This window comes from Cyphomyrmex costatus, unplaced genomic scaffold (assembly GCF_001594065.2).
Source record: "Cyphomyrmex costatus isolate MS0001 unplaced genomic scaffold, Ccosl1.0 scaffold158, whole genome shotgun sequence".
Classification (NCBI taxonomy): Eukaryota; Metazoa; Arthropoda; class Insecta; order Hymenoptera; family Formicidae; genus Cyphomyrmex; species Cyphomyrmex costatus.
The window spans coordinates 506306-518064 of NW_017275587.1; the positions used below are offsets into that span (position 1 = coordinate 506306).

General features: G+C 32.3%; 2 protein-coding genes across 3 annotated transcripts; one reads left to right on the forward strand and one right to left on the reverse strand.

Annotated features, from left to right (window-relative positions):
• Positions 1 to 1573: 1573 nt before the first annotated feature.
• Positions 1574 to 6803, reverse strand: LOC108771399 (uncharacterized). The gene is made up of 4 exons (XM_018536672.1): positions 6577 to 6803; positions 6067 to 6218; positions 5748 to 5952; positions 1574 to 1987 (listed from the first exon to the last, which is right to left on the reverse strand). The coding sequence occupies exons 1-4, from the start codon at positions 6652 to 6654 to the stop codon at positions 1574 to 1576; spliced, it is 849 nt and encodes a 282-aa protein (XP_018392174.1). The 5' UTR covers positions 6655 to 6803.
• A 794-nt stretch (positions 6804 to 7597) lies between these two features.
• MTPAP (mitochondrial poly(A) polymerase) lies at positions 7598 to 10506 on the forward strand. Of its 2 annotated transcripts, none has more exons than XM_018536746.1 (7): positions 7598 to 7756; positions 8267 to 8433; positions 8539 to 8772; positions 8842 to 9051; positions 9132 to 9346; positions 9649 to 9869; positions 9948 to 10506. In XM_018536746.1, exons 1-7 carry the CDS (start codon positions 7606 to 7608, stop codon positions 10490 to 10492), a joined length of 1743 nt encoding a protein of 580 aa, XP_018392248.1. In that variant the 5' UTR covers positions 7598 to 7605; the 3' UTR covers positions 10493 to 10506. The 2 variants fall into 2 exon arrangements, with proteins under 2 accessions (XP_018392248.1, XP_018392249.1); XM_018536747.1 differs by having other exon boundaries at positions 8273 to 8433.
• The last annotated feature ends 1253 nt before the right edge of the window (positions 10507 to 11759 follow it).

The following is an 11759-nucleotide window of genomic DNA, read 5'->3' on the forward strand; positions in this document are numbered from 1 at the left end:
ATCCCGCAATCGGTTGAATCTATTATATATTCTATAGGAGCGACGATGAGTTCTGCTAACACTATCGACGCATACTATTGCGTTAATTACCATTCGCGTAACCGTTAGTCGCTGCTAGTCTACAATTCTCACTTATATTTTATACAGCAATAAATCTACATACAATCTTATCTTGAATATGTTATCTTGAACACATCTCAATTAAAAATGGACAAACGTCAAGATTTTTCTGTAAACATTTTTGTAAATTTAACATTTTTTTTAAAGATCAAAACTTAATGTAACATCTCTTAATGTAATATATGTATCTGTTTTAAAACTTATACTTGAAGTCACTTCAAGTAATCATTGAAAACGCATGTGCAAAATATCACTTTTATTATTTTTATTTCTTTTACTTTTTTTTTTATTATAAATGAGAACATTTATATATATTTTTTATTTAGAAGAATGTATATTTTAGATATAAACTAATAGTCGCCATCAAGACGAATTTGACGATATAATATAAAATCATTCATAATTAATACGTTATTAATTTTTTTTGGCAAGAAGGCAACCTTTTTTAAAAAAAAATTTTATTTAAAAAATATATTTTTTTTTAAATCTTATGTAATTACAAAGGATATCAAAAATTATATAAATTTTTCTTTATTTTACTTTTGAAAGATTTTTTTATTATATCTCATTTTGCTAGCATATTTATACATCAATTTTAATGAAAAAGTTCAAAATTATATATATATATATATATAAACAGATTAAATTATAATTTCAAAAATTGTTTCACTCCTCAAATCTTGAAACTAACTAAATTTGCAATAATATATGTATTTCTCTAGAGATTCCTATGTAATATGTAAAATATAAATATCACAGTATAGTATACGACATATTCCATATAAATTTGTCGCTTGTAAGTTTTGTGTCAATACGTGTATATAATCTGATGATCTGTACACTTTCACGGTTATATTCACAAAGGAGAGCCAGAGTTTATAACCCGAGTTCGCGAAATTTACACGCCATTACATAACTTAGCAACTTTATCCGCATAATATTAATTTGTCCATTGCAAACGAACTTGTTTCATATAAACTCACGAAAAATTTACGAAAATACAAATTTATGAAACACGTTTCGCGATAACGGTCCACAGATACAAAGTAAAAATTGGACACGTAATCTGATAGCGAAGTTATGATAAAATTAATTCGCACATAGTTTGTAAAAAAATCTTTAATAAAAAACATACATTAACAATTAACGATTTTCATGCAGCAACATCAATACAATATATATAGTGTGACTAGTTTTCGTCCTATAAACACGGAAAGAACGGTTTTACTAAAGTATATAAAAATTTAGCTATAGATATACAGATCTGTGAAAATAATTACATAGGACGCTAAAACTGGTTAGAGTGACAAAACTTTTTATAGCATTTTGACGTCAAAATAACGTCAGCTGTTTGCTGGGAATTATTTTTTAATCTGTATTTAGCTAATTTGTGAACATTTTAATAAATTTGTTCTTTCCATTATGAACAGCCATTATCGCACATCCTTCAGGACTAATAAATGAGCGGGGACGGGGCAACCTTAACGACGGGTTTCACCACTGCCAGAGGCTCCCGACGGACCACGGCGTTGAATCCGTTCACGGGATCAGCTGTATATTCGACGATTCGCCTGGTACCATCGGCCTCGATGAAACTGTAACTGCCGCTGACGATGTCACCATCTCTGCTCTCGTGCTGACTCTTCGCATCACCAGTCAATATATCTTGGACATCGTAGGAGTAACTGTACTGAGGATGAGGATCGTAATTTGTGGCATCAATTGCAGCAACTGGCAAAGCCGGCTGTGCGGCCAGAGTAGTCGGAATGACTGGGCCAGTTGGAACTGCTGGAACAGCTGGGAAAGCTAACGATGGGATGACCGCGCCTCTGCATATCGCGAGCACTGCTCCAGCTAAGATTGTTAACTGTAATATGATATAAAGCATTAATATAATGTAACTAGTGTCTCTCAAATATTCAAACAATATAAAATATAATAGCCAAATATTGCACGAGAAACATTCAAAGTTTGTAATAGCGTTTAAATGAATACATGAATTCGATGTGATCCTTTGGCGTACCTTGATGGCCATTTTCCGTTCAATATGGTTTTGTGTATCGGTAAACGTGTCGCAAACGAGACTGACGTTCGAACAAGCGGTGACAAACGTATTTATAGCAGCATCGGGGTGGTCAGCGGCTGCCTGACGCATCCCTCGTTGCATCGCAAGCAGCCTTCGAAGTAGCGTAGTACGTGATGCGATGACAGAAGTTTCGCTCTCGATTTATGACTCGCCGATATACATACATATGTATACCGGACGAGGAAGAAAGAAAGTCTCTTGAGCGCCGAATTGGCCGGTTTATTAAATTCCGCACGGCATCGCTTAATCGCGCTCACCATTCACGGAATGTCTCGGGAGCCGCGCGTTCAGATGCAGTCATGGAATGTTAATTTTATTGCATAAACGCTACGAGCAAATAAATACATCACGCTCATCGGCGGTTTTTTTTTTTTTTCGTGAACGAAGTTATTTGAACTACCTCTCTTCTGTAAAAATTATAACGCACGCGAGGCGTTAAGATGCGAGCGGTGTAAAAACCAGTTTCAAATATTGTGTAGATTTTGACGAGGGTGTATATATGTATTATGTAGTTTTGAGACACACCACCATTTCAGCAGGAGATTTTCGAAAGCAGATTTAAAGATAGAGAAAACGACGTGTGTGATTTAACGCCGAGCGTTTTTCGAGATCGGGAAGATTATGCGGCTGCGAGGCGTGAGGAAACGAGATGAACGCGACCAATAATTCTTCTATGCAACAGCATACACGGCGGTGCTTTCACCCTTGCGTAATTCTGGCGATTTTGGTACTGGCTATAAATGTAACGCTTCCGCCACGGGAGGTGACGGACCGGGAATATCAAATATGAGGATGATTTATTTTCGGAAGAGTCCCGTATTTCGCCTTCGGATAAGAACGTGCGATACACACACACACACAGTCGTCGCATTCGTTAATATTTATAATTAACCCTTAATTGGTGTTATAAAAATAATACTACATAAAGGCTCTTTGATCCTTAACTAGTGTATATTATAAGTCCAATGAACCTACTCCAGTTAAGAATTAAATTTAATAATAAGAATTCCGTGAAATCGTATGGCGAGAGCATAAAGTTTTACATAATGCATATAACATAATGAATAAAGAATGACCTAATCAAAAGTCCCCCTTCATTTCTTTCCTTTCCATAAAATAAAAGAATTCCAATTCTAATTCTTTATTTATTTGTTATTAAATATTTATTAATGAATAAGAAAATAAAGAACTCTCAATATTAGAAAGTAACAATTGTGTGATATTAAAGGCGATAAGAGTCAACAAGAAATATTCGAAAATTATGATAAACATTTATAAATAATAAATAAAAAATTTAATAAAGCTACAAAAAATACATAAAAATTACATGTTCCGGCTTTAAGTTTAAATCCTCTTCAGATATAATACAAAAAAAGTGTACGCAGTGAAAATACTAATAATGAATTGCAAGGTACAAAGAAACGAAAAAAATAATAGTTTATTAATGTTATTACTCTCTTTTTATTTTGTATTTGAAATAATTATCTGAATAATAATTCGATGGAGTATTTACGTGTGTATTTTAAAATCTCAGGGAGTTCCCAAGACTTCAACTTGCATCATAAAAATGCGATGTACCGATCGCCGCCGAGATTACGGATTCGTTAGGCACGTGAATCATCTTCGTCTCGTCTTTCCTTCCTTCATAAACAAAAATGAATCATTCAGTATATATATACACACATATATATATATATATATGTATATAAATTAACGAGGACGAACATTGATCATGACCGTGAAACAACTCCACAAACCACTCTCGTTTGCTTACGCAACATAATATCGCTGATGCTTCTTCGTTTTATCTTTCTTTGTTATATCTTGAAAATAAATTCCGTATATAATTAATTGTAGATATTGTATTACATAAAGCTAAATGGATTATGTCAAACATATGATAGAATGTTCGGTAATTACATCCGAATTACATCTTTTTATAAATATTTAAAGGAGAAAAGAAGTTAACGGTATATTGGAATTTTTTAGGATTATATAAGTGTTTTTTTAATGGAAGCTTTAAAAGAGGCTATTTCCTGTGAATAGATTCTAATATTATGTCAGTATTGCCACACATATATGATAAACACATGTCCATGTTTTGATACTTTTATTCAATATTAAAATAATTAAGATCATTTATTCACACAATGAATGGATGACTTAAATTTTATCGATTAATGTTGCACATAAAAAGATGATGCGTACACTGCATAGATCCTGCGCAATACAAACTTTAATCGGTATAATAAATCTCAATCCCCTGAATTTCTCAGATTCGCGTAAAGGAGGCACGGCAGTGTCGTGCGCTTGGCATGCACTATCGTGTCTCCAGATTTATGTTCTTTATAGCTGAATTGTGCCTTTTCTTCAACCTTTAATTAAATATTTATTTTATTTAAAGTATAGAAAATGAATAACGCAGTTACAAAGAACAGACCTAATATGTGTATGTATATTTTACATTTACAATCGTTAACGATATTTCCACTTTATTATAACATGATCAGTGCATATAATATGAATAAGAGCGAGCGATATTACGTATTAAAAATGACATAACAAAAAGATCGTTTTAAGTAACTTAATTGTTATTGAATACTGTTTACATTTTTGTATGTCGCAAAACAATAAGATTACCTTGACAAACGCACGTCTATGTCAATTCATTTAGTATCAAATACTGTTGATTCAGTGTCCTAACACTCAAAATGACTTTGTCATGTATATACAATTGTCGAGTGTCCGATTAAATTAAAAATAAACTGACACAGCAATGCAGAGATACATATATTAAATATATGTTATATATGTAAGCCTTTTTGTATGTATCGCCAGCTGCCAAATTTAACAATCGTATCTAATACAATTTCCGATTTCTTTACGCAAATTGTATAATAAAAGTTATACAAAGTAAATTATATAGACCTACTTATAGAATCACATAAAATCTATCTTTTTACATTATTTAAACATTAAAATTATCGAAAAACACAAAAAGTTATTAGTCAAATCAATCTGATTAAATCAGTATGATTCAAAGTATTAAACGATTTGTTTGCATTCATAAATATTTTAAAGACAAGATTAGCAACTAATCTTCATTTACTGGCAAAACATTGTAAGGTTTAATCATGCAATATAGAAATTATTGTATTAGTATATTACTACTTAAAATTAAATTTCTATAACGGATAAAAAAAAATAGGGCATATATTTCTCTTATCGCTTAAGGCCATGTTATCTTCTGACGTTTTTTCGGCAGTGATTCCTGAAAGGTTCAAATACATCTGCTGTTATTTACTTACAAATTAAGATTATAGTATAAAACTCATAAAATATCACACTTCAATAGAAACAGACTTTATGTAAATACTTAATTCTGCAAACTTGTATGTTGGATATAAAATCTTATCTCAAAATCTTATTTGTTGAAGAGAAAACTCTAACTTTATCTAGTCTCTTACCTTATCTCTAGACTCATTTGACTTATCTCATTTAGACTTATTAACAAAGAAATAAGATATATATATACATATACCTCACTCTGTTCTCCATAATTGCGTTTATAAATTCCATTGCATCCAATTTCCACTTTTGGCGTTGAACATAATCGAATCTTCTTGCTCATTGACTTTTGATCATTAAAGGAAGGTTTTAATAAATCTATCTGAGGATGAGATGTTTGGAATATCCTCTTATTTCCTTTGTTCAAATCTATAGCTAAGCTACATGTATCATTATCACTAAAAGAAAGACAAGTTTAATGTTAACACATTAAAACATGTATTCTCTGTTAGTTTACTCAAGATATTCTTTACACCTAAACAAAATATTTTTTACTTAAATAAAAAACTTACCTTACAACTGTAACAGAATTTTCTGTTGTCATATCAACTGTGTTTTTTGCATTTCCACGTTGCCGCTGAGGTAAAGGCATTGCAACTCGTTTATACATTTCGAGTAATTCACTTTTACGTAGTTTTTCAAATTTAAGATTCTGAATACAACTCTATAAAAATAAAAAAAAGATATGAAGATGTTGAGACACTATGAAAAATATAACTAAAATTTTATAACGATTATTAATCATAACAATAAACAAACATATATCATCGTTGTTTTTCTACAGATAATTTAAAGTATGTTATTTTGGTTTGTAAAATTTATATAAAAACAATTCATAAAGTCTACTTTGAATGGCATTTAACTTAAATTTGTATCATATTAACATTCGTTGAAGTTTGAAATAATTCAGATAATGACTTTCACGTATATTGAATTATTTTTCAATGAAATCGGATACGAAAGTAGAAAAGAGCTACGAATAAGTCAAGAGAATTTGTAAACACGTCTAACCTACAACTTACGTTTTCCAGAATCTCGCGAAGCTGGTGTTCTGACAGCGATTCTGGATGTGTGAGCTCGTGTATGCCTAGTTTCCACATTATCTATGCTTCCTTGGGTCAGAAGAAAAAATCACAGATGATCATTTCTCACAACGGTCATCTCTCACATAAGTGGCGCAATTCAGTCTCAGTTATCGCCTATCGGGCTGCCGTTATCATGTCCCACTATCGGACGTACATATATATTGCACCGCGAGTCACAATAGGAAAACACAGCTGTCACAAATTTCCGATTAATCATCATTAAATCATCAAACTACAATTATAATTGCCGCACAGTAATAATGTGTTCAAGATACATTGTTGCGTATCTGGAGAAAATGTAAAAAAAATTAATATTTTGTCGATGTTTTTAAAAATTTAAGCTTCTATATGCGGTTTGAAAATTCAGAATTGAAAAAAATTCTTGAAATTCTATTAGTGCCATCTTATTGTTAATCAATTTCATTGTTATTAATTACTCTGATTATCCTGATATTCCTTATCGATATTTTATTAAATTAAATCTTTATCGATAACTGACGTTGGTAATTATAAATGAATTTATATAGACAGTCGACAAAATCACTGGCAAATTTATCAATCATAAATAATTATATCGACCTTGGTTATAATATTATCAATAAAAGTTTAAGTTCGCAAAAGTCATCAATTCGAAAGGTAGAGTCAAAGAATGAAAGGAAAAGCACATTTTTTTTTCTAAGCGCAGCTATCTTAATTGTACATACAGTAGAGCATGATGTAGAATGTGTAGAATATGCAGTTGAATTTGTTTTTTACTTCTATACTCTCTGAACTGGTGCACACTGTGCAATATAAGTTGAATGAAATGGAATGAAACGAACGTATATTTGTTTTACTTCAACTTATCTGCACCATGTGCACCAGTTCAGAATCAGAGTGCAATAAAGAACGGAGCTCTTCATTCTATTCGCACATGTGCGCGGTACGCGCTGCACGCTGTATACGGAGCTATGTGCACATTTAAAAATGGCGCTCTTTGGTCGTGCTAATTCGAATACCTTTTCGTTGTTAAGTCATTGTTATTGCAAAAAGTTTATAATGGGCACAAGTAGATTAAAATCGCGCGGTCGCATCTCGGTAACATCAACTGTCACACAACATAAAAACAATAAACAAGGTATGTCACATGATACATTTAGCATATAACCTATAAGCTTACAAATAATATAAAGTAATAATATTGGAAATATTAAAATGAGAAATTATAGATATTCAAATGAACTTTTGTTCCACGAGGTTATTATAAAATAGCCAAAGTGATAAAATAATAAACTATACTTAGGTCAAGAAGTATTGTGCTACATAACCTGAAAGAACAGGTTGAAGGCACGTTGAAGTTTATTACTCGGTGACGATAAGCGAAAAGAAATAATATAACAAGGCCCGTTCTTTTTAACTGAACTTTTTACTCCGTTCATCTTTTATTTTTCTTTTTATGTCGGAGAAAAAAGAAAAACTGTAAGAAATTCAGCTAAAATGAACAGATCTATTACATAGTCCTTTTCAAACAGTTTACTAACTTTAACGTAATTGCTGAGAATGTAGCATGAATCAATATCTTCTAACTAAACCGATCTTTTTCATAAACTACAGTTATTCATCTGTTTTTAAAATTTATATCTGGCAGTTGCAGAAAGCACACTCGAGGCTGAAATCACCAGACGAAGAAATCAAGCATGTCGAAGCTTATTAATACAAGTGTACTCGTCGAGATCATACAATGATCTCCATAATTATTGTTTACAGTTTGGAAACGTCTTGAGTATGCACCACTACCACATAAATAATCAACAAGTATGTCAACTACTATTTAATATTTATCTAAAATTAAGTACAATATTAATACATTTTAATATTAAATACTGTGCTAGAAAAGTACCATATTGTGATTAATTTCAGAATTATATCTTGGTTGAGTTTAAAGATACAGTGTCGATAAATCAAGTTATGTCGTCTGCTTCTTTTGCAAACGGATATATTACTCCTGTAAAGTCGTCGGTATTATGGTTTCGTAAAGGACAAAGTACTACTTCACAGAAAAATAATCAGCAAAAGTTACCTTTATTTGTAGAAAATGGTTGTCCATTACATACCGAAGCAGAGAAAGCAAAGCTATTGTATAATGCAAAATCGGTAAGCTCATGATGTCATAGTTAAGATTATTCAAAACATTTAGCTTCATAAAACTCGTAACCCTTGCAGATATCAGGGCAGATAATAATTCTTTACGAGACAATGAAATTAACTGATTTAGAGATAAGACTGAGATTTCACACTGCTCATCATTTAGAGCAATACTTTTCTAGACTATTTCAGAATATAAAAGTTCTGCCATTTGGCTCTTCTTTAAATGGTTTTGGAAGAAGAAGGTGTGACCTTGATTTAGTTCTTGTTCCTGATGACACTAGAAAAGTAAATATATAAATAATGTTTGAATTAATTAAATGTTTACGTACTTAATCCTACATACCAATGGATTGTAACATTTGTAGCATGATTTCATGAGTAGATTGGTATTTCACACAAAGTCTATGAACAATAGCGATAGGAATGAAACGAAAGAATTTTTGGGAATACTCGCAAACACCATGCAGCATTTCATTCCTGGAATTCTTAATGTAAGAAGGATTCTGGAGGCTCGAGTACCTATAATCAAATTTCGTTATAACTACACATTTACTGAATGTGACTTGAGTGCAACAAATATGTAAGTCTAAACATTTTAGTTTCACCTGAGATTTTTTGTTTTTTCATAATGAATCCTCAACTACAGCAACGGATTGTTTAAACTCAAAGCAACAAATTTTAGGCAGTTATACAATCTATATCTATTAGTGCTGAGATTCTAAATGTAGAGAAAAAAAACTTTTTGAACCTTTCTTTATCAATCGCCGAAGATTTATTTATATTTTGTAATTTAAATAGGATACTTTAAAACGTAATTTTCATATTTCAACTGTAGTTGAAGGGTTAAAAAAACAAAAACGTCAATACTGATCTTTTCTACAGGACTGCTATATATATGACCGAATTATTGAATTTTTACGGAGAAATGGATTGGCGAGTAAGACCGCTTGTTATAGCAATACGAGTATGGGCGAAGAGTCAGGAATTAACATTAGACGTACCAGGACAGTGGATAACAAATTTTCCCCTTACATTGTTAGTGCTGTTCTTTTTACAACAAAAGAAGATATTGCCGTCCTTAAAAACATTAAAGCTGTATGCAAGTAAGTCACATATATTATAAACAAAAAGAATTATATGACGTGCGATTAGTAAATTGCATCTTTTTTTCTTTTATACAGCGAGCGATGACGTTCGTTGCGCAGAGAATGGCATCGATTGCACCTTCCTGCGGGATATTAGCAAATTGCCACCCGATTACAAATATAAGACAAATCAGGACAGTCTGGAGACGCTTTTATACGATTTCTTTGAGTATTATTCGACATTTGATTTTCAAATGTATGGCATATGCATTCGCGAGGGTGTACAGATTCGAAAACCGTCACGCTCTGCGCTTCATATTACCAATCCTTTAGAAACGACATTGAACGTTTGCAAAAACGTAAGTCTGTACGAGCTGAATCGCATAATTTCGAAGTCGCACGACGCGATCTACATGCTAGAGACCACCGAAAGATTTGAAAGTAACAGCTGGGGTATCATGACTTTATTGAAAATGAATAATGATAACATAGTAAATCTGAAAAAATCGAATACTACGAAAGAACAAACGAAGAATATCGAAGAGTACTCGGAAGACAATTCCTACGAAATTTCTGATAAGTTCGAAGTTAGCGAAGTTAATATTGACGAAACAAAGACAAAAAAGGAAGAAACAGTATGATACCTAAACGAGTAGCGACAAAATATTTACTTTATCTCTGCAGAAATACGTATGCTGTATGTATAATGTTTCTGCATGACTTTTTCCTTTTTATACCAATAATTTGGTATTATCTAGTGGTGGTGCCAGAAATGTAGAGACATTTTACCTGAGAAGAAGAGAAGAAACGACGGAAAGAAAACTTTTATTGCGGTCGATTGTGTGTACTGTATTATAATATGTGAAAATAGAAGAGAAGTGTACATAAAGTCGATAATTACGTATATTAGCCTTAAATAAATATGTGTAAAATATCACAATCAATTATCAGATTAATTGGAAATTGTTATATATTGCCGCTGTATTAATACTGCAAAAAAAATGCAAACATCTCGGAGGCCAAAATGTTTTCTCGTATTTTATCCATTGAAGCTCACAAGCTTTACAGCTTGCCTGTAAAATTCAACAAGTGGAATATGCATATTTTTTTTATACATGTATGAATAACTGTGGATACTTGTAAAACTGAAGTGAACAACAAAGTTCATACGTCGCTTTCAATACACCAAGATACGGTATATAAATCAAGGGTATATTTATTATAACTTGTATATATTTTACTATACCAGCAAATCGACATTTCTCATACATGCTTACGTGTGTACATTCGCTATAATTAGAACGTTCATCGTAACCCTGCTGAAGATTACAAATCTCCGCTCGTAATTAAATTCGAAACAACGATTAACGATCGCATTGACTTTCACAAGGAAGAGCCGATTCCTCGTAACACCGATTTTCCTTGCGCCCCTTATTTGGAATAACGTTATCATTACATTACAATCAATAATTGTATAATCACGCATGATGAGCCCACGCGTCATAGGGCGATCACTGGATTTTTATTAATGGCTTTACGTAATGGCGATTACGAGAGAAACGCTCGAATTAGGCTATTCTTCGCGAATCGAGTATCGTCGATTAAGTTCATAATATATCGTGACTGGCAGTGTTGTTTACTAGCTAAGTATTACCGTTTTACTTGACTGATCGAATCGCGCGACGTGTACTTTACTGGACTATGCATCCGACCCGTTGACGTTCAAGGTGAAAATCGCGTGTATGGGTACGGTGGGAGAATAGATTCGCATATTTTAACGAAGAACCGAGAATACGCGAACAGGACTCTTATAATAACGAAATCGAAACAATGTACGCTCGGAATGAAATAGACGTTCGTCTACACGTATATACAGTTTAGATTGTAACGTCAACCGTGGTTCTTTTG

Excerpts from the sequence above, each read along its gene's own strand:
- LOC108771399 (XM_018536672.1), bottom strand. The coding sequence starts at position 6,654 with ATGTGGAAACTAGGCATACACGAGCTCACACATCCAGAATCGCTGTCA. Across the intron at positions 6,219-6,576 it reads TTCGCGAGATTCTGGAAAAC|AGTTGTATTCAGAATCTTAA; the intron begins GTAAGTTGTAGG and ends TTATTTTTATAG. Across the intron at positions 1,988-5,747 it reads ATTATGGAGAACAGAGTGAG|TTAACAATCTTAGCTGGAGC; the intron begins GTATATGTATAT and ends ATCATATTACAG.
- MTPAP (XM_018536746.1), top strand. The coding sequence starts at position 7,606 with ATGGCGCTCTTTGGTCGTGCTAATTCGAATACCTTTTCGTTGTTAAGT. Across the intron at positions 9,347-9,648 it reads GACTTGAGTGCAACAAATAT|GACTGCTATATATATGACCG; the intron begins GTAAGTCTAAAC and ends TCTTTTCTACAG. Across the intron at positions 9,870-9,947 it reads AACATTAAAGCTGTATGCAA|CGAGCGATGACGTTCGTTGC; the intron begins GTAAGTCACATA and ends TCTTTTATACAG.